Source organism: Zophobas morio, unplaced genomic scaffold (genome assembly GCF_036711695.1).
Source record: "Zophobas morio isolate AGI-343-1 ecotype UQ-CSIRO unplaced genomic scaffold, CSIRO_AGI_Zmor_V1 ptg000021l, whole genome shotgun sequence".
NCBI classification, from domain to species: Eukaryota; Metazoa; Arthropoda; class Insecta; order Coleoptera; family Tenebrionidae; genus Zophobas; species Zophobas morio.
Window position 1 is genome coordinate 28,018,554 of NW_026972126.1, and position 21,964 is coordinate 28,040,517.

Genomic DNA, 21,964 nt, shown 5'->3' on the forward strand with positions numbered 1-21,964 from the left:
CAATGAAACATCGAAAAGTTTATGACTTTGGGAAATAGAAAATAGAAAAATTGAAAAATTGTAAACGCAAAATTGAAGGAAACATTAAAATGTCTAAAAAATTGAAAAATTGAAGAATGGAAAATCGAAAATTGAGGAACTGAAAAATTAAATAATCGAAAAATTGAAAAGTTGAGACACCGAGAAAATAATCAAAAATGAAAAACTTAAAAATTTTAAAACTGCAAGATTGAAAAAGTAAAAAATGTAACCATCTAACACATTTCTAAAAAATCGTAAGATTGAAGAAACGAAAAATTGAAACATCAAAACTTAAAAATCAAACTACTAAAAATCGGAATACTAAACATAAAAATTAATTCATTTTGTTTAGTTTGATTTATGTAATGAACACTTTCGTAAATAAATGGTTGTTATTTAAAAATCTAAAAATTTAAATCGAGAAACTGAAAAATTAAAAATCAAAGAACTAAAAGTTGAAAAATTCCAAAATTCCAAACCACGAAAAATTTAAAAATTCTTCAAAAATCGGAAAAAATAGGAACATTGAAAAATAAAACTGCAAAACTTAGAAATGAAAAAATCCGAAAGAAAAATCAGAAAGAAAAAACCCCAAGATTGCAAACCACCAAACAAAAAAAATTACTAATCACTAATCACTAATCACTGATCACTGATCACTGATCGTGATTTCGTGATTTCGTGATTTCGTGATTTTGTGATTCGTGATTCGTGATTCGTGATTCGTGATTCGTGATTCGCGATTAATGATTAGTGGTTAGTAATTCGTGATTCGTGATTCGTGATTCGTGATTCGTGATTCGTGATTCGTGATTAGTGATTCGTGATTCGTTATTCGTGATTAGTGATTAGTGATTCGTGATTAGTGTTCGTGATTCGCGATTAGTGATTAGTGATTAGTGATAACTGATAACTGATAACTGATAACTGATTAGTGATTAGTGATTCGTGATTCGTGATTCGTGATTCGTGATTAGTGATCAGACGGACAGACGGACAGACAGATGGAAATGGGAGACCTATTTCTTTATCTTCTAGGGGTCATGAAAGATCGAGAAAACATAAAAGTAGAGAGTCGGCCGACGGACTCGATTACAATACTTCCTTTGCTTACCCCGCTCGGGAAGTAAAAACATAGTAGGCATGCCGTCGTCACGTCACGATAACAAGGGAAGTACTGTCTAAACTCTTTAGATCAATTTTTTTTTGTCGTTTAGGTGAACGTATATCGACGATAAGAAGTCAAGTTCAGGATAATCACTGTTTTTTTGTAATAAATAAGTCTAAACAAAATATCGTGGTTGACCGCAAATGATCCATACTAAGTAATTTTATTCGATATATGTATAATATAAAATGATTGTTTCGATTATTTCCAGTTGTGATGAGCAAGAGATTCTAAACAGAACTTTAGTGCTTTAGTTTTGTGTTCCAACAGCTCCTGCAACATTAAAAACATTTTGTAAAACAGGTCAACCTAAATTTACTATCCTCAACTCAAATTTTTTTAATTTTTTAGAAAATTCAGTCTTATTTTCATCTTTTGCTCCACTGCATACCTATGACTTTCGCCACTGAAACTTCTCTCCGAGAGTTTATCTCTGGTAACAATTTGTTCACGACGTCTCTATACAAGGTAAAACTCCAATCTTCGCTTCATCAATAAACCCATTTTTCAGCAAATCACCACCCACCACCATGGTAATTTTCTTGTAAGTCCTTTATCAGTGGAGATCATCCTCGCATTAACCCAATCAGGAGCTAAAGATGCAACCGCTGAAGAAATCAGAACAGCTCTCCACCTCCCCAACTCCCAAGAAAAAATAGAAGCTGCCATTCAAACCCTCCAACCACTCTTGAAGAAAAACGATCTCTACACCCTCCAATCAGCGAATAAAATCTACATCAAGAATAATTTCCAGATAAGGGACGAATTCAGAAAATCGGCTACAGTTTTCGACTCGGAATTAGAAAATATAGATTTCGGGCAAAACAATGCCGCTGCTAGTACCATGAACGATTGGGTGGAAAATCGTACCAACCATAAAATCAAGAACTTGATTAACGGAGGGGATTTGGGTGATCACACCAGAGCTGTTTTAATCAACGCTTTGTATTTCAAAGCGAAGTGGTCGACCACTTTCGAAACTTCTAGGACTACGAAGGAAGATTTCTATAAACTGGGTACGGAAAAAGTACAAGTGGATACCATGCATGATACATGGAACCGGAACTATTATGAAAGTCAAGAACTAGGTGCCAAATTTATAGAAATACCGTTTGAAGGGAATAAGGTTGTTTTTACCGTGGTACTACCGAACGAAAGGAACGGATTGTCCGTTCTTGAAACTCAGTTGGAGAAGATTTTCCCAGTCCCTTCTTACACCTGGGAGAAAGTTAGAATAGCTTTACCTAAATTCAAGATTACAAGTACGATAGATTTGAAGACAATCCTTCAGACGGTACTACATTTTTAGCCATTGATTGTAAAAGTAATTTACTTTTTTTTTTTTAGTTGGGTATTAACAAGGTTTTTAAAGGTGAAGAAGCCGACCTAAGTGGAATTGCCGGCAATAAGGGAGATCTTGTTGTCGATCAAATACAACAGAAGAGTTTTATTGATGTTAATGAAAGTGGAGTGGAAGCAACAGCTGCTACTTACCTTCGTATGCCTGCAGCATAGATATGACTATTAGATACTTACAGTGTGTTTTAGGTTTTGTCCAGTGTAGTCTTTCCTTGTCCCCTGAGGCACCACCGAAAGAGTTCATAGCCGATCATCCCTTCATCTTCTACATTAAAGTGAAGGATGTGGTGATTTTCTCAGGAAGAGTTGTGGATCCGAGTCAGTAAAATTCAATGTTCAATTATTTTTACCATTTTTGTAAATCTCCTTCAATAAATTTTGGCTGTCAACAACTGAGTTTGTGGTCTTGAGCGCACATATTTGCACTTTTTACTTCCGTCCGTCTGTCCGTCTGTATGTCCGTCTGTCTGTGGTCACGGATTTTTATTAGACAGATAATCTCCGAAAGTACTAAGCCGAGTGTTGTGAAATTTTGTAGTTATATTAGGAATATCACTACAATTTTTTTTTTAAATCAAATTTAAGAATTTTGGAAATAGAAATAGAAAAATTGAAAAACTTGGAAATTAAAAATTCGGAAAGGAAAAACCGCAAGATTGCAAACCAGCAAAAAATAAAATAACTAAAAATTAAAAAATTGTTCAAAAATCGGAAAAAAACGAACTAAAACCGAAAAATTATAACAATGAAACATCGAAAAGTTTAAGACTTTGGGAAATAGAAAATAGAAAAATTGAAAAATTGTAAAAAAATAGAGAGACGAAAAAACGCAAAATTGAATGAAACATTAAAATGTCTAAAAAATTGAAAAATTGAAGAATGGAAAATCGAAAATTGAGGAACTGAAAAATTAAATAATCGAAAAATTGAAAAGTTGAGACACCGAGAAAATAATCAAAAATGAAAAACTTAAAAATTTTAAAACTGCAAGATTGAAAAAGTAAAAAATGTAACCATCTAACACATTTCTAAAAAATCGTAAGACTGAAGAAACGAAAAATTGAAACATCAAAACTTAAAAATCAAACTACTAAAAATCGGAATACTAAACATAAAAATTAATTCATTTTGTTTAGTTTGATTTATGTAATGAACACTTTCATAAAAAAATGGTTGTTATTTAAAAATCTAAAAATTTAAATCGAGAAACTGAAAAATTAAAAATCAAAGAACTAAAAGTTGAAAAATTCCAAAATTCCAAACCACGAAAAATTTAAAAATTCTTCAAAAATCGGAAAAAATAGGAACATTGAAAAATAAAACTGCAAAACTTAGAAATTAAAAAATCCGAAAGGAAAATCCGAAAGAAAAAACTCCAAGATTGCAAGCCACCAAAGAAATAAAATCACTAATCACTAATCACTGATCACTGATCACTGATCGTGATTTCGTGATTTCGTGATTTCGTGATTCGTGATTCGTGATTCGTGATTCATGATTCGTGTTTCGTGATTAGTGATTCGTGATTCGTGATTAGTGATTAGTGAGTCGTGAGTCGTGAGTCGTGACTAGTGATTAGTGATTCGTGATTAGTGATTCGTGATTAGTGATTAGTGAATCGTGATTCGTGATTCGTGATTCGTGATTAGTGATTAGTGACTCGTGATTCGCGATTAGTGATTAGTGATTAGTGATAACTGATAACTGATAACTGATTAGTGATTAGTGATTCGTGATTCGTGATTCGTGATTCGTGATTCGTGATTAGTGATTAGTGATCAGACGGACAGACGGACAGACGGACGGACGGACAGACGGACAGACGGACAGACAGATGGAAATGGGAGACCTATTTCTTTATCTTCTAGGGGTCATGAAAGATCGAGAAAACGTAAAAGTAGAGAGTCGGCCGACGGACTCGATTACAATACTTCCTTTGTTTACGCCGCTCGGGAAGTAAAAACATAGTAGGCATGCCGTCGTCACGTCACGATAACAAGGGAAGTACTGTCTAAACTCTTTAGATCAATTTTTTTGTCGTTTAGGTGAACGTATATCGGCGATAAGAAGTCAAGTTCAGGATAATCACTGTTTTTTTGTAATAAATAAGTCTAAACATAATATCGTGGTTGACCGCAAATGTTGCATACTAAGTAATTTTATTCGATATATGTATAATATAAAATGATTGTTTCGATTATTTCCAGTTGTGATGAGCAAGAGATTCTAAACAGAACTTTAGTGCTTTAGTTTTGTGTTCCAACAGCTCCTGCAACATTAAAAACATTTTCTGAAACAGGTCAACCTAAATTTACTATCCTCAACTCAAATTTTTTTAATTTTTTAGTAAATGCAGTCTTATTTTCATCTTTTGCTCCACTGCATACCTATGACTTTCGCCACTGAAACTTCTCTCCGAGAGTTTATCTCTGGTAACAATTTGTTCACGACGTCTCTATACAAGGTAAAACTCCAATCTTCGCTTCATCAATAAACCCATTTTTCAGCAAATCACCACCAACCACCATGGTAATTTTCTTGTAAGTCCTTTATCAGTGGAGATCATCCTCGCATTAACCCAATCAGGAGCTAAAGATGCAACCGCTGAAGAAATCAGAACAGCTCTCCACCTCCCCAACTCCCAAGAAAAAATAGAAGCTGCCATTCAAACCCTCCAACCACTCTTGAAGAAAAACGATCTCTACACCCTCCAATCAGCGAATAAAATCTACATCAAGAATAGTTTCCAAATAAGGGACGGATTCAGAAAATCGGCTACAGTTTTCGACTCGGAATTAGAAAATATAGATTTCGGGCAAAGCAATGCCGCTGCTAGTACCATGAACGATTGGGTGGAAAATCGTACCAACCATAAAATCAAGAACTTGATTAACGGAGAGGATTTGGGTGATCACACCCGAGCTGTTTTAATCAACGCTTTGTATTTCAAAGCGAACTGGTCGACCACTTTCGAAACTTCTAGGACTACGAAGGAAGATTTCTATAAACTGGGTACGGAAAAAGTACAAGTGGATACCATGCATGATACATTGTATCGGAACTATTATGAAAGTCAAGAACTAGGTGCCAAATTTATAGAAATACCGTTTGAAGGGAATGAGGTTGTTTTTACCGTGGTACTACCGAACGAAAGGAACGGATTGTCCGTTCTTGAAACTCAGTTGGAGAAGATTTTCCCAGTCCCTTCTTACACCTGGGAGAAAGTTAGAATAGCTTTACCCAAATTCAAGATTACAAGTACGATAGATTTGAAGACAATCCTGCAGACGGTACTACATTTTTAGCCATTGATTGTAAAAGTAATTTACTTTTTTTTTTTAGTTGGGTATTAACAAGGTTTTTAAAGGTGAAGATGCCGACCTAAGTGGAATTGCCGGCAATAAGGGAGATCTTGTTGTCGATCAAATACAACAGAAGAGTTTTATTGATGTTAATGAAAGTGGAGTGGAAGCAACAGCTGCTACTTACTATCGTATGCTTGCAGTATAGATATGACTATTAGATACTTACAGTGTGTTTTAGGTTTTGTTCACCAAAGTGATTCCTTGTCCCCTGAGGCACCACCGAAAGACTTCATAGCCGATCATCCCTTCATCTTCTACATTAAAGTGAAGGATGTGGTGATTTTCTCAGGAAGAGTTGTGGATCCGAGTCAGTAAAATTCAATGTTCAATTATTTTTACCATTTTTGTAAATCTCCTTCAATAAATTTTGGCTGTCAACAACTGAGTTTGTGGTCTTGAGCGCACATATTTGCACTTTTTACTTCCGTCCGTCTGTCCGTCTGTATGTCCGTCTGTCTGTGGTCACGGATTTTTATTAGACAGATAATCTCCGAAAGTACTAAGCCGAGTGTTGTGAAATTTTGTAGTTATATTAGGAATATCACTACAATTTTTTTTTTTTTTAAATCAAATTTAAGAATTTTGGAAATAGAAATAGAAAAATTGAAAAACCTGGAAATTAAAAATTCGGAAAGGAAAAACCGCAAGATTGCAAACCAGCAAAAAATAAAATAACTAAAAATTAAAAAATTGTTCAAAAATCGGAAAAAAACGAACTAAAACCGAAAAATTATAACAATGAAACATCGAAAAGTTTAAGACTTTGGGAAATAGAAAATAAAAAAATTAAAAAATTGTAAAAAAATAGAGAGAGGAAAAAACGCAAAATTGAAGGAAACATTAAAGTATCCAAAAAATTGAAAAATTGAAGAACGGAAAATCGAAAATTGAGGAACTGAAAAATTAAATAATCGAAAAATTGAAAAGTTGAGACACCGAGAAAATAATCAAAAATGAAAAACTTAAAAATTTTAAAACTGCAAGATTGAAAAAGTAAAAAATTTAACAATCTAACACATTTCTAAAAATCGTAAGATTGAAGAAACGAAAAATTGAAACATTAAAACTTAAAAATCAAACTATTAACAATCGGAATACTAAATATTTTGTTTAGTTTGATTTATGTAATGAACACTTTCGTAAATAAATGGTTGTTATTTAAAAATTTAAAAATTTAAATCGAGAAACTGAAAAATTAAAAATCGAAGAACTAAAAGTTGAAAAATTCCAAAATTCCAAACCACGAAAAATTAAAAAATTCTTCAAAAATCGGAAAAAATAGGAACATTGAAAAATAAAACTGCAAAACTTAGAAATGAAAAAATCAGAAAGAAAAAACCCCAAGATTGCAAACCACCAAACAAATAAAATCACTAATCACTAATCACTGATCACTGATCACTGATCGTGATTTCGTGATTTCGTGATTTCTTGATTTCGTGATTCGTGATTCGTGATTCGTGATTTGTGATTAGTGATTCGTGATTCGTGATTAGTGATTAGTGATTAGTGATTAGTGAGTCGTGAGTCGTGAGTCGTGATTAGTGATTCGTGATTAGTGATTAGTGATAACTGATAACTGATAACTGATTAGTGATTAGTGATTCGTGATTCGTGATTCGTGATTCGTGATTCGTGATTAGTGATTAGTGATCAGACGGACAGACGGACAGACGGACGGACGGACAGACGGACAGACGGACAGACAGATGGAAATGGGAGACCTATTTCTTTATCTTCTAGGGGTCATGAAAGATCGAGAAAACGTAAAAGTAGAGAGTCGGCCGACGGACTCGATTACAATACTTCCTTTGCTTACGCCGCTCGGGAAGTAAAAACATAGTAGGCATGCCGTCGTCACGTCACGATAACAAGGGAAGTACTGTCTAAACTCTTTAGATCAATTTTTTTGTCGTTTAGGTGAACGTATATCGGCGATAAGAAGTCAAGTTCAGGATAATCACTGTTTTTTTGTAATAAATAAGTCTAAACATAATATCGTGGTTGACCGCAAATGTTGCATACTAAGTAATTTTATTCGATATATGTATAATATAAAATGATTGTTTCGATTATTTCCAGTTGTGATGAGCAAGAGATTCTAAACAGAACTTTAGTGCTTTAGTTTTGTGTTCCAACAGCTCCTGCAACATTAAAAACATTTTCTGAAACAGGTCAACCTAAATTTACTATCCTCAACTCAAATTTTTTTAATTTTTTAGAAAATTCAGTCTTATTTTCATCTTTTGCTCACTGCATACCTATGACTTTCGCCACTGAAACTTCTCTCCGAGAGTTTATCTCTGGTAACAATTTGTTCACGACGTCTCTATACAAGGTAAAACTCCAATCTTCGCTTCATCAATAAACCCATTTTTCAGCAAATCACCACCAACCACCATGGTAATTTTCTTGTAAGTCCTTTATCAGTGGAGATCATCCTCGCATTAACCCAATCAGGAGCTAAAGATGCAACCGTTGAAGAAATCAGAACAGCTCTCCACCTCCCCAACTCCCAAGAAAAAATAGAAGCTGCCATTCAAACCCTCCAACCACTCTTGAAGAAAAACGATCTCTACACCCTCCAATCAGCGAATAAAATCTACATCAAGAATAGTTTCCAAATAAGGGACGGATTCAGAAAATCGGCTACAGTTTTCGACTCGGAATTAGAAAATATAGATTTCGGGCAAAGCAATGCCGCTGCTAGTACCATGAACGATTGGGTGGAAAATCGTACCAACCATAAAATCAAGAACTTGATTAACGGAGAGGATTTGGGTGATCACACCCGAGCTGTTTTAATCAACGCTTTGTATTTCAAAGCGAACTGGTCGACCACTTTCGAAACTTCTAGGACTACGAAGGAAGATTTCTATAAACTGGGTACGGAAAAAGTACAAGTGGATACCATGCATGATACATTGTACCGGAACTATTATGAAAGTCAAGAACTAGGTGCCAAATTTATAGAAATACCGTTTGAAGGGAATGAGGTTGTTTTTACCGTGGTACTACCGAACGAAAGGAACGGATTGTCCGTTCTTGAAACTCAGTTGGAGAAGATTTTCCCAGTCCCTTCTTACACCTGGGAGAAAGTTAGAATAGCTTTACCCAAATTCAAGATTACAAGTACGATAGATTTGAAGACAATCCTGCAGACGGTACTACATTTTTAGCCATTGATTGTAAAAGTAATTTACTTTTTTTTTTTAGTTGGGTATTAACAAGGTTTTTAAAGATGAAGAAGCCGACCTAAGTGGAATTGCCGGCAATAAGGGAGATCTTGTTGTCGATCAAATACAACAGAAGAGTTTTATTGATGTTAATGAAAGTGGAGTGGAAGCAACAGCTGCTACTTACATTCGTATGCTTGCAGCATAGATATGACTATTAGATACTTACAGTGTGTTTTAGGTTTTGTTCACCATAGTGATTCCTTGTCCCCTGAGGCACCACCGAAAGACTTCATAGCCGATCATCCCTTCATCTTCTACATTAAAGTGAAGGATGTGGTGATTTTCTCAGGAAGAGTTGTGGATCCGAGTCAGTAAAATTCAATGTTCAATTATTTTTACCATTTTTGTAAATCTCCTTCAATAAATTTTGGCTGTCAACAACTGAGTTTGTGGTCTTGAGCGCACATATTTGCACTTTTTACTTCCGTCCGTCTGTCCGTCTGTATGTCCGTCTGTCTGTGGTCACGGATTTTTATTAGACAGATAATCTCCGAAAGTACTAAGCCGAGTGTTGTGAAATTTTGTAGTTATATTAGGAATATCACTACAATTTTTTTTTTTTAAATCAAATTTAAGAATTTTGGAAATAGAAATAGAAAAATTGAAAAACCTGGAAATTAAAAATTCGGAAAGGAAAAACCGCAAGATTGCAAACCAGCAAAAAATAAAATAACTAAAAATTAAAAAATTGTTCAAAAATCGGAAAAAAACGAACTAAAACCGAAAAATTATAACAATGAAACATCGAAAAGTTTAAGACTTTGGGAAATAGAAAATAAAAAAATTAAAAAATTGTAAAAAAATAGAGAGAGGAAAAAACGCAAAATTGAAGGAAACATTAAAGTATCTAAAAAATTGAAAAATTGAAGAACGGAAAATCGAAAATTGAGGAACTGAAAAATTAAATAATCGAAAAATTGAAAAGTTGAGACACCGAGAAAATAATCAAAAATGAAAAACTTAAAAATTTTAAACCTGCAAGATTGAAAAAGTAAAAAATTTAACAATCTAACACATTTCTAAAAATCGTAAGATTGAAGAAACGAAAAATTGAAACATCAAAACTTAAAAATCAAACTACTAAAAATCGGAATACTAAACATAAAAATTAATTCATTTTGTTTAGTTTGATTTATGTAATGAACACTTTCGTAAATAAATGGTTGTTATTTAAAAATCTAAATATTTAAATCGAGAGACTGAAAAATTAAAAATCGAAGGACTAAAAGTTGAAAAATTCCAAAATTCCAAACGACGAAAAATTAAAAAATTCTTCAAAAATCGGAAAAAATAGGAACATTGAAAAATAAAACTGCAAAACTTAGAAATTAAAAAATCCGAAAGGAAAATCAGAAAGAAAAAACCCCAAGATTGCAAACCACCAAACAAATAAAATCGCTAATCACTAATCACTGATCACTGATCGTGATTTCTGGATTTCGTGATTTCGTGATTCGTGATTCGAGATTCGTGATTCGTGATTACTGATTCGTGATTCGTGATTCGTGGTTAGTGATTAGTGATTAGTGATTAGTGATTTGTGATTCGTGATTCATGAGTCGTGATTAGTTATTAGTGATTCGTGATTCGTGATCCGTGATTGGTGATTAGTGATTTGTGATTCGTGATTCGTGATTCGTGATTGGTGATTCGTGATTAGTGATTCGTGATTGGTGATTAGTGATTAGTGATTAGTGATTCGTGATTAGTGATTCGTGATTAGTGATTGGTAATTCGTGATTCGTGATTAGTGATTAGTGATTCGTGATTCGTGATTAATCACTTAATCACTTAATCACTTAATCACTTAATTACTCACTCACTCACTCACTCACTCGCTCACTCACTCACTCACTCACTCACTCGCTCACTCACTCACTCCCTCACTCACGCACTCACTCACTCACTCACTCACTCACTCACTCACTCACTCACTTAAAAAGTCAATTCGGAGTCGTAAACTACAGATGTAGGACTATGTTATTTTATACAATTTAAAACCCATTTACTATGTACAATTTTGAAGTGACGTCATCGCATAAGTGGTGGGGATGATTAGACAAATTTTACTTAGCATCTACATGATATTCCTAATATAAGTACAAAATTTCACAACAATCGGTCCAGTACTTTCGGAGATTATCTGTCTTATAAAAATCCGGGACGGCAGACAGACAGACAGACGGACAGACGGACATACGGACAGACGGACATACGGACAGACGGACGGACGGACAGACGGACAGACGGACAGACAGACGGAAATGGGCGACCTATTTCTTCGTCTTCTAGGGGTCATGAAAAATCGAGAAAACGTAAAAGTAGAGAGTCGGCCGACGGACTCGATTACAATACTTCCTTTGCTTACGCTCGGGAAGTAAAAACATAGTAGGCATGCCGTCGTTACGTTTCTGATAGCAAGGGAAGTACTGTCTAAACTCTTTAGATCCATTTTTTTGTCGTTTAGGTGAACGTATATCGGCGATAAAAAGTCAAGTTCAGGATAATCACTGTTTTTTTGTAATAAATAAGTCTAAACATAATATCGTGGTTGACCGCAAATGATTCATACTAAGTAATTTTATTCGATCTATGTATAATATAAAATGATTGTTTCGATTATTTTCAGTTGTGATGAGCAAGAGATTCTAAACAGAATATTTACTTTAGTGCTTTAGTTTTGTGTTCCAACAGCTCCTGCAACATTAAAAACATTTTCTAAAACAGGTCAACCTAAATTTACTATCCTCAACTCAAATTTTTTTAATTTTTTAGTAAATGCAGTCTTATTTTCATCTTTTGCTCCACTGCATACCTATGACTTTCGCCACTGAAACTTCTCTCCGAGAGTTTATCTCTGGTAACAATTTGTTCACGACATCTCTATACAAGGTAAAACTCCAATCTTTGCTTCATCAATAAACCCATTTTTCAGCAAATCACCACCCACGACCATGGTAATTTTCTTGTAAGTCCTTTATCAGTGGAGATCATCCTCGCATTAACCCAATCAGGAGCTAAAGATGCAACCGCTGAAGAAATCAGAACAGCTCTCCACCTCCCCAACTCCCAAGAAAAAATAGAAGCTGCCATTCAAACCCTCCAACCACTCTTGAAGAAAAACGATCTCTACACCCTCCAATCGGCGAATAAAATCTACATCAACAATAATTTCCAGATAAGGGACGAATTCAGAAAATCGGCTACAGTTTTCGACTCGGAATTAGAAAATATAGATTTCGGGCAAAGCAATGCCGCCGCTAGTACCATGAACGATTGGGTGGAAAATCGTACCAACCATAAAATCAAGAACTTGATTAACGGAGAGGATTTAGGTGATCACACCAGAGCTGTTTTAATAAACGCTCTGTATTTCAAAGCGAACTGGTCGACCACTTTCGAAACTTCTAGGACTACGAAGGAAGATTTCTATAAACTGGGTACGGAAAAAGTACAAGTGGATACCATGCATGATACATTGTACCGGAACTATTATGAAAGTCAAGAACTAGGTGCCAAATTTATAGAAATACCGTTTGAAGGGAATGAGGTTGTTTTTACCGTGGTACTACCGAACGAAAGGAACGGATTGTCCGTTCTTGAAACTCAGTTGGAGAAGATTTTCCCAGTCCCTTCTTACACCTGGGAGAAAGTTAGAATAGCTTTACCCAAATTCAAGATTACAAGTACGATAGATTTGAAGACAATCCTTCAGACGGTACTACATTTTTAGCCATTGATTGTAAAAGTAATTTACTTTTTTTTTTTAGTTGGGTCTTAACAAGGTTTTTAAAGGTGAAGAAGCCGACCTAAGTGGAATTGCCGGCAATAAGGGAGATCTTGTTGTCGATCAAATACAACAGAAGAGTTTTATTGATGTTAATGAAAGTGGAGTGGAAGCAACAGCTGCTACTTACCTTCGTATGCCTGCAGCATAGATATGACTATTAGATACTTACAGTGTGTTTTAGGTTTTGTCCAATGTAGTCTTTCCTTGTCCCCTGAGGCACCACCGAAAGAGTTCATAGCCGATCATCCCTTCATCTTCTACATTAAAGTGAAGGATGTGGTGATTTTCTCAGGAAGAGTTGTGGATCCGACTCAGTAAAATTCAATATACAATTATTTTTAACACTTCTGTCAATAAATTTTGAATATCAACAACAACATATTTGGTATTATTTAAATGTGATTCCATAGAGGACAAAGCGTCTAAAGTACCGTTACAACAACTGTGTTTATTTTTTTGTCGTAATATCGATCCACCGTTTGAGCTTATCTGATCCACGCTTAGTGTATTACACCTATGACCACCATTTCGTGTTTATCGTCAATAAAAGTGTGTGTGAAATTCCCCAGTAAATCATTATACTAACAATAGGTGAGTTTAAACACGTAGTGAGGGACAGCTAATGACCCGTACGAATCGTACCCATTGCACCCAAACTAGACATAAGATCAAGAATCACAGGTGTGGGGATAACATTGAACACGAGATTGTAAACACAGTCGTCGCTTAGTTGTGGCCGAATCGAAGTCGCTTTCTTTGAAACGACTTTAACAAACGAAAAATTTCCTAATACGTAAGTACTAACTAATTAATCACGCAGTACGACTTAACAACTTCTCGTACTACCTATTTTGAGTATTTTTAACCGTTAAGATTTTTTTCAACATATTAACACCTCCGGTACGACCTCGCCCAACCACTTTTTGTTCTTTTTCAGAAAATGCAGCCTTATTTATGTCTTTTGCTGTACGTACCCTTGACCTTGGCCACCGAAGCGTCTCTTCGAGAATTCACCTCTGGCAACAACTTGTTTACCACGTCGCTATACAAAGTAAAACCCAAACGCTCTCATGCCTCGCTTAACCCACTATTTTTAGCAAATCACCAACAACGAAAAAGGTAATTTCTTAGTAAGCCCGTTATCCGTGGAAACCATCCTCGCTCTAACCCAATCTGGAGCAAGAGATGCCACCGCCGAAGAAATCCGAACCGCCCTCCACCTCCCCAACTCCCAGGAAAAAATAGAAGACGCTGTACGAACCCTGCAGCCACTGTTGCGCAAAACCGACCCCTACACCCTCCAATCGGCGAACAAAATCTACATAAAGAAAAATTTCGAAATCCGAGACGAGTTCAAGAAAGTCGCCACTGATTTCGACGCGGAGTTGGAGAATATCGATTTCGAGCAAAGGGGTGCGGCTGCAGCTACCATGAATGGGTGGGTGGAAGGTCGTACCAACAACAAAATCAAGAACTTGATCAACGCAGAGGATTTGGATGATCGCACGCGGGCGATTTTAATCAACGCTCTGTATTTCAAAGGGAATTGGTCGGTTCCGTTTGAAAGGTATGGTACTTTCGAGCAAGATTTCTACAAAGGGGGCGAGGATAAAGTGCAGGTGGAGATGATGCATGATACGTTGTACCAGAACTACTATGAAAGTCAAGAATTGGGTGCTAAGTTCCTGGAATTGCCGTTTGAAGGGGACGATGTTACTTTAACCGTGGTACTACCGAACGAACGCAACGGATTGTCTGCTCTGGAAAGTGGATTGGACAAGGTTTTTGACGCTCCTTCTTACGACAAGACTAACGTTAGGATCGTGTTACCCAAATTCAAAATCGAGAGTGTGGTTGATCTGAAAACCATTCTTCAACAGGTACCACTTGACTGATTTTTATTGTGAAAGTAATTTGTTGTTGTAGTTGGGTGTGAACAAAGTTTTCAGGGATGATGAAGCCGATTTGAGTGGAATTGCAGGAGAGAAGGGAGATTTGATTGTTGATAAGGTACGACAGAAGACTTTTATTGATGTTAGTGAAAATGGGGTGGAGGCTGCAGCTGCCACTTTCGCTGGTATGTGTTTTTAAACCAAATTGGCGATTTTTACACCACACAATTGATTATTTTAGTTGTTGGTGTTCCATTGAGTGGCACTTACTACGCGGTACCACCCAAGGAATTCATAGCCGATCATCCCTTCATCTTCTACATTAAAGTGAAGGATTTGGTGATTTTCGCAGGAAGAGTTGTGGATCCGAGTCAGTAGAGACCGATGTTTTCTAGATATATTTTTTTAATAAATCCAAACGTACCTTCACTGTGTGTTTTTGTATTAAATGTTCTTTGGAGTCGTACCATGCGGACATGGTGATTCGCAAGTACCACAGCAAAATTGTACGAACTATACGTAAATGTGTGAGTAAATATTTGATAGAAACTGTAAACATTGACAAGGTTATCGAAGTGCGGTGGAAACCTGTTGACTCAGTAATGGGAAACCCGTCTATAAATAAATTTCTTTATAAGCATTAAAAATTCATTGTTAAGTGTCACCGGTCATTAATGACCCATTCACACCATTTAAATTTTCGTTAACAGGTTTCATCAACAACCCAATTAAAAACGCATTGTGTCGATTTAATGGTACTTCCTCCGACGTGTTCCGATAATTCGACACACCCTATTACCCACTAACAAGTGCGAAAAAGCAATTTAAATTCAAGCACGAAAATGAACTGTATTATTTTATCTAAGCACTATCACGAAGTCACTAAAAATGCACGCTGTAGTACTAATAGTAGTACTATTTTTAACACTAGTTGCAAACGCTGACGACTTAGCCCTTCAGGAAATAGTCAACGCGAACAACCGCTTCGCCTCTTCGCTCTACAAGGTAGTACCTCAAACTCTTTTCCAGTTGTTTCTAGCTACGATTGCAGACCATCCACCTCAGCAGCAACCGCAACTTCGCCATAAGCCCATTCAGTGCAGGAGCAGCCTTCGCCCTCATCCAATCAGGGTGTAAAGGCCGTACCGCCGACGAAATCCGAACGGCCCTTCACCTACCCAACAACAAAAACGCAATCGAAGCCGGTTTTAAAACCCTCCTTCCGACTTTAAAAGGCAACGGCTTCTACACATTCCACTTTGTCACCAAAGTCTACGGCAAAAAGAACCTCCCCTTCAAAAAAACCTTCAAAACTGTAGCCAAACAAGTGTATTTAGCCACAACCGAAAGCATCGACTTTTCGAAAAGGGCGAAAGCCGCCAAAACTATAAACAAGTGGGTGGAGAAGAACACCAAAAACAAGATCAAAAATATGGTTTCGGCTAGCAGCTTTGGAAGTGGTACCGGTATGGTGGTTCTCAATGCGTTCTATCTACAAGCCAACTGGTCAAACCCTTTTCCTCCGCTTTCGGCACGCACACTTTTCTATAAAAATCTTGACAATGAGATTTTCGTTGACACGTTGCTCCAAAACGAGGCCCACCTTTATAACTTGTACGAGAGCGTGGAGTTGAATGCCAGATTTTTGGAGCTACCGTTTCAAGGAGGAGAGGTGTCTATGGTCATAGCGCTACCGAACGCCAAAAATGGTTTGGGCAATCTAGAAAACCAGATTGAGAAAGTTCTAGAACCGCAACCGTTCGTGGTAGAAAATGTGGTTGTGGTTGTGCCGAAATTCAAGACTGAGACTAGGGGGTACCTGAAGAATATCCTGCAAGCGGTGAGTATTTTGGGTTTTTTGCCAGAATTAGAGTGTGATTTCTAGATGGGGGTTAACGCTCCTTTTGAGAAAAAAACGGCTGATTTGAGCGACGCTGCTGGGAAAAAAGGGAGTTTGTTTGTTAACAACGTGTTACAGAAGGTTTATTTTAAGGTGGAAGAAGGGGGGATAGATGCTGCTTCTAGTACTGCTACAAATACAGAGAGAAGTGCATCTCCTGCTGCTTTTTTACCGACGAAGGAGTTCATAGCGGACCATCCTTTCATCTATTACGTAAAGGTTAAAGATTTGATTGTGTGCATTGGTCGGGTTTTAGACCCCACGCAACAATAAAAATAATCAGAATGTTGTAAATGTTTAATAAAACCACACAATGAATTACGTTAATGTGGAAAACACAACACTCCTATTTCCTAATCGTAACGAAGCGGAGTCCAAGAACTGATAAATCGGGAAAACCGCGACTTTGCAATCTTTACGTTCGGTGTTATCACTTGACCTCAGAGCGACGTTTTGATATCCATTTTCATAAACACACAGTTATTTTAACCAAGATGAAGCTCTTTTACGTTCTCTTTACAACGACTCTAGTTTTATCCGCCGAAGTAGATTTTAAAACGTCAAACAAATTATTCGCAGCCACTGCCTACAAGGTAAGTACAAACTAACCAATTCCGTTTAACAATAATTAATAACCCTACTTTTAGAAAATCGCAAAAAACACGAACAATAACCTCATTGTTAGTCCTCTTTCGGTTCAAACCATCCTAGCTCTCACTCAAACAGGATGCAAGGGAGAAAGTGCCACGGAAATCAAAAACGCGCTAAACTTCACAGACGACCCCAGAGTGGTCGAAGCGACCTTCCAAAATCTTTCCTTCGTGTCAAAAAAGTACACAATGCGTACCGTTAACAAAGTCTACGTCAAAAAAAACTTCGCTATTAGCGACGTGTTTCGAAGAATGTGTCGAGCTTTCGACGCCGACACCCAGAATTTAGATTTCAGCGACCAAAACCAGGCTTCTCAATCCATCAACTCGTGGGTGGAACAACAAACCAACAACACGATCAAAAATTTGGTGACCCCTTCTAGCTTCAATGATCGGACTAGAGTGCTTTTGGTTAACGCGTTGTATTTCAAAGCCGACTGGTCGGAAGCCTTCCCCATAGCTTACACCAAGAAGCTAAATTTTCACCTTTCTTCGTCTGAAAACACCACAGTCGACATGATGATCCTGCACGAGAAGCACTTCAACTACTACCAAAGCGACAGCTTGAAGGCGACTTTTTTGAAATTGCCTTTTAAAGGAGAGGAAGCTTCTATGGTGATCGTGGTTCCTGATGACATAGACGGGTTACCACTTCTGGAAACTCAGATGAAGAAAGTACTCAGGCCTAAGAAATTCGCCAGTACGTTTGTCAACGTGTTGCTGCCGAAGTTTCGCATCGAAACGAGTCTGGATTTTAAGAAAGTGTTGAAGAATGTAAGTACACAAGTGGTTGGGTTTGTTCACTCTAAGAGGTGTTTCAGATGGGGGTTAGTTCGATTTTTGACGAAAAGAGTGCCGATTTGAGTGGGATTGCAGGTAAGAAGGGTGATTTGGTGGTGGATAAAGTTGCCCAGAAGAGCTACATTGATGTGAGTGAGGAAGGGGTTGAAGCTGCCGCTGCTACCTATGTTTGTAAGTTTTGGGATTTTGGTTTTGGTAGGGGTTGAAATGGTTGTTTTAGTGATCGCAGTTCCGATGAGTGCTCCACCAGAACCACCCAAGATGTTCAGGGCGGACAGACCTTTCCTATTCTATATCAAAGTCAAAGGGGTGATTGTGTTTGTAGGAAGAGTGACAAATCCATTGAAATTAAACTAAACCTAAATAGTACCGAATTCTGTTACACTTTTTGTTATGAATATCTAGTTAGTAAGTTATTATTATACTTGAATGTATGTGTTTGATGTTTATTACATACTTAAAATAGCAATGTTTCTTTTTTTACCTGAAAATAACCCAATTGGAAGGTCGCTTATTAAAATTCACAGGTATGCGTCTTATCAGTAAATTCTGTACACAGGTATGCATTTTTAACACATATATTTTTCGTTGACGTCATTTGTGGCCTTCTATTTAAACGATCTAGTTACAAATAAACACTCCTGTCTATCACTTTCAAGCATCAAAATGACTCTTCTAGTTTTCTTACTACTTATGGCTGCCGCCACAGCTCAAAATCAACCCTTAAAAATAATAGAAGCCAACAATCGCTTCACTTCTGACTTATACAAGGTAATTCTTTCCAAAATCGTTAACCCATTAACACAACCACCGTAGCAAATAATCAAAACCGAAACCGGCAACCTCATCCTCAGCCCCCTTTCCGCCGACACAGTCTTAGCTCTTCTCCACTCCGGCTGCGAAGGATCAACAGCGCAAGAACTCGCCCAAACCTTACACCTTCCAAACGACAAAAAGCAAATTCAAACCGAAGAAAAAAACCTTCTTGGACAACTCCAAAAGAACGACAAAGTGGCCTGCAACATAGCCAATGCACTATTCGCACAGAAGGACTTCAAAATCAAAGACACTTTTCTGACAGTAGCAAAAGATTACTTTGACGCTCTTTCTGAAACCCTGGATTTCGGTAAACCGCAACAAGCAGCCGACACTATTAACAAATGGGTGGAAAACAAAACCCACAACGTCATCAAGAACCTGGTAACTCCGGACGCTCTAACACCGGATACAGTTCTCGTTCTGGTCAACGCGTTGCGTTTCAAAGGGAACTGGTCGGTGCAGTTCTCGGTGAGTAACACCCAGAAGGGGGATTTTTACAGAACGGCAAACGATGTGGTCAAAGTGGACTTTTTGCACCATTCGCGCAAACACTTCAAGTACCATGAAAGCAAGAGCTTGAAAGCTGAGTTTCTGGAATTGTCTTTTGCAAATGACGATTTTTCTATGGTGTTTGTGCTTCCTCAAGCTAAAGACGGGCTTTCGGAGTTGGAAAAGCACGCTTGTGAGGTTTTTGACGTTTCAAGGCAGCTGGAATCGACATACGTTAACGTCGCCATCCCCAAATTCAAGTTTGACAATACCATGGACCTGAAGGCAACGTTGCAAAGTGTGAGTACGTGTTGAACTAGTTGGCAATTTTGATGCTTTTGAAGTTAGGTGCAAGCAAAATTTTTGACCGTGCGCAAGCTGATTTGAGCGGGATTTCTGGAAAGAAGGGTGACTTGGTGGTAAGCAAGGTGGTCCAGAAGGCTTTCATCGATTTGAATGAAGGAGGGGTGGAAGCAGCGGCTGCCACATATGTCGGTACGTACGTCAACTGGTGCTATGGTTGTTCTAATTTTAATTCCACAGGTGTCGTTGCTACTTCTGTCGTTTCACAACCACCGAAAGAGATCGTCTTTAATCGTCCATTTATTTACTATATATTATACAAAAAATGTATTCTTTTTGCTGGGCGGGTAAAAAACCCTAAATATTGATTGAGTGTGCACAATATACAATCACAAAGTTGGTAGTACGACCCGACCTGCAACAATATCACTCCTTTCACCTTGATGTAGAAGATGAAGGGGTGGTCTTCTATGAACAACTTAAGGTCCGCAAGACCCTCTTTCTGGTTCACTTCAACAAACTTCTTCTGAACAACAGCGCTGATTATATCAAATCCCCTTTGTCGCCAGCAATCCCGCTCAAGTCTGCTCGCTCCATATCAAAAACTTTGACAACCCCCAACTACAAAGAAATTAAAATCTGGTCAAAATTAACTACAGTACTCACATTTTGGGGGACAACTTTCACGACGCTCACGGTCTCCAAAGTTAGATTATGGGGGGTGAAAACCCACTTGATGTTAGTTTCGAGGTAATCTAAACCCTCCTTTTCGTGGGGGAGGACGTTGGGTCATGTAAGTTTTGTGATTTTGGTTTTGGTAGGGGTTGAAATTGGTTGTTTAGTGATCGCAGTTGCTATGAGTACTCCATGAGAACCACAATGAGAACTACTACAGCAATTATGCACAAAATAACTTCGGCGTAACTTGTTTGAACACTCGCTGGACTCGACGTGATCACTTCATGAATAAATCCTCATTCCCGAAGGTGGCCTCTATTTAAATCTTTATTTCGGCGATCGAGCTCTTTCTCGAATTGGGTATTCGCGACTTCCGGTTCCAGGCTTTTTGAGCGCCGCTTCGAGACTATTTCTGGGCCCGTCGCGACATCCACTTGCATCAGCGCGGCCCATGAGTCATACTACATACAAGAAGAAACGCGTACATACTAGAAGACGCATAGGCGTCGTACTGGGGCGGCGTATGGGTTTATTTCGTAACAATATCAAAGTCAAAGTAGTGATTGTGCTTATGGGAAGATTGACAACGAATGAAAAATTCATCATGATTCAGATAGCGGCGGGTGGATGGAGTTTAATCACAATTATGCCCCACCCACCCACCCACCCGGATCTCAATTGTGATCAATTCTTTATTTATTGTGAGTCTGTGTAAGAAATTACGGAGTGAAACTTGAAATGTTATCGTATTGTTTTAAGAAAAAATAGGTAATGAAGAAGAGAAAAAAACTTTTTTTTTTGAAGAATGCATTATTTCAGAACAAGTTTCACATGGTAATTTTTTGTAGAAAAACAAGGATTTTGTAATTACTCAGTCTTTTGGCTCAAGACGAATGAAAAAATAATCACAAATGAGATAGGGTGGGTGGGGCCTATATTTTTACTTTTTTTCTTAATATACATAGTGTTGTTTTTACGACGAGAAACCTAAAACATGTTTAAAATGGTACATTTTTGTAGATAAATGTGGATTTTGCAATTAAGCTCCGCCCCCCGCTCTAACAACGAATGAAAAATTCATCATGATTGAGATAGCGGCGAGTGGGTGGGGTTTAATCATAATTATGTCTCACCCACCCACTCGGGTGTCAATTGTGTGCTATTTTTTAGCATTAGCGATAATTAAATACTCCTAGTAAGTTAGAAAGTAAAAACTAACATCATCAGCTAGTGTCTCTAGCCGATGTCGGTACTATTTCTAGGTAGATTAGGTACCGCAATTTATGGATCGGCTTAACGACCCCTGCAAAGCTGGTCCTCAATTTAGGTCCACTGTTTTATTGAAATGGTTGGAAGTATACAATGTTGTATTTTACGTTTTTGTTATGAAGTCTCTATTTAGCAAGTTATATTTTTGTTTGATGACTGTATTGTGTCAGTTTTTATTACATACTTAAAATAGCAATATTCCTTTTTTACTACACCCATAA

General features: G+C 37.3%; 8 protein-coding genes across 9 annotated transcripts; all 8 read left to right on the forward strand.

Moving 5' to 3' along the window:
• The first annotated feature begins 1,575 nt into the window (after positions 1–1,575).
• Positions 1,576–2,879, forward strand: LOC135133198 (serine protease inhibitor 3/4-like). Its single transcript, XM_064061497.1, has 4 exons — positions 1,576–1,657; positions 1,701–2,483; positions 2,537–2,687; positions 2,738–2,879. The coding sequence occupies exons 1-4, from the start codon at positions 1,583–1,585 to the stop codon at positions 2,872–2,874; spliced, it is 1,146 nt and encodes a 381-aa protein (XP_063917567.1). The 5' UTR covers positions 1,576–1,582; the 3' UTR covers positions 2,875–2,879.
• Positions 2,880–4,937: 2,058 nt separating this feature from the next.
• Positions 4,938–7,405, forward strand: LOC135131844 (serine protease inhibitor 3/4-like). Its single transcript, XM_064059694.1, has 5 exons — positions 4,938–5,012; positions 5,056–5,838; positions 5,891–6,041; positions 6,092–6,220; positions 7,389–7,405. The coding sequence occupies exons 1-5, from the start codon at positions 4,938–4,940 to the stop codon at positions 7,403–7,405; spliced, it is 1,155 nt and encodes a 384-aa protein (XP_063915764.1).
• Positions 7,406–8,176: 771 nt separating this feature from the next.
• Positions 8,177–9,467, forward strand: LOC135131845 (serine protease inhibitor 3/4-like). The gene is made up of 4 exons (XM_064059695.1): positions 8,177–8,251; positions 8,295–9,077; positions 9,130–9,280; positions 9,331–9,467. The coding sequence occupies exons 1-4, from the start codon at positions 8,177–8,179 to the stop codon at positions 9,465–9,467; spliced, it is 1,146 nt and encodes a 381-aa protein (XP_063915765.1).
• Positions 9,468–11,781: 2,314 nt separating this feature from the next.
• LOC135133192 (serine protease inhibitor 3/4-like) lies at positions 11,782–13,683 on the forward strand. Its single transcript, XM_064061491.1, has 5 exons — positions 11,782–12,044; positions 12,088–12,870; positions 12,923–13,073; positions 13,124–13,533; positions 13,603–13,683. Exons 1-4 carry the CDS (start codon positions 11,931–11,933, stop codon positions 13,258–13,260), a joined length of 1,185 nt encoding a protein of 394 aa, XP_063917561.1. The 5' UTR covers positions 11,782–11,930; the 3' UTR covers positions 13,261–13,533; positions 13,603–13,683.
• On the forward strand, positions 13,633–15,263 carry LOC135133193 (serine protease inhibitor 3/4-like). The gene is made up of 5 exons (XM_064061492.1): positions 13,633–13,735; positions 13,880–13,993; positions 14,040–14,822; positions 14,869–15,019; positions 15,076–15,263. The coding sequence occupies exons 2-5, from the start codon at positions 13,883–13,885 to the stop codon at positions 15,210–15,212; spliced, it is 1,182 nt and encodes a 393-aa protein (XP_063917562.1). The 5' UTR covers positions 13,633–13,735; positions 13,880–13,882; the 3' UTR covers positions 15,213–15,263.
• Positions 15,264–15,348: 85 nt separating this feature from the next.
• LOC135133191 (serine protease inhibitor 3/4-like) lies at positions 15,349–17,327 on the forward strand. The gene is made up of 3 exons (XM_064061490.1): positions 15,349–15,839; positions 15,886–16,674; positions 16,720–17,327. Exons 1-3 carry the CDS (start codon positions 15,723–15,725, stop codon positions 17,005–17,007), a joined length of 1,194 nt encoding a protein of 397 aa, XP_063917560.1. The 5' UTR covers positions 15,349–15,722; the 3' UTR covers positions 17,008–17,327.
• LOC135133190 (alaserpin-like) lies at positions 17,115–18,654 on the forward strand. Its single transcript, XM_064061489.1, has 4 exons — positions 17,115–17,327; positions 17,382–18,158; positions 18,206–18,356; positions 18,406–18,654. Exons 1-4 carry the CDS (start codon positions 17,229–17,231, stop codon positions 18,540–18,542), a joined length of 1,164 nt encoding a protein of 387 aa, XP_063917559.1. The 5' UTR covers positions 17,115–17,228; the 3' UTR covers positions 18,543–18,654.
• A 184-nt stretch (positions 18,655–18,838) lies between these two features.
• On the forward strand, positions 18,839–21,029 carry LOC135133197 (alaserpin-like). 2 transcript variants are annotated; one of them, XR_010281152.1, is made up of 5 exons: positions 18,839–18,956; positions 19,002–19,793; positions 19,838–19,988; positions 20,037–20,589; positions 20,639–21,029. XR_010281152.1 is itself a non-coding variant. In XM_064061496.1 (4 exons), the coding sequence occupies exons 1-4, from the start codon at positions 18,852–18,854 to the stop codon at positions 20,162–20,164; spliced, it is 1,176 nt and encodes a 391-aa protein (XP_063917566.1). In that variant the 5' UTR covers positions 18,839–18,851; the 3' UTR covers positions 20,165–21,029. The 2 variants fall into 2 exon arrangements, 1 of the variants encoding a protein (XP_063917566.1); XM_064061496.1 differs by having other exon boundaries at positions 20,037–21,029.
• Positions 21,030–21,964: the final 935 nt, after the last annotated feature.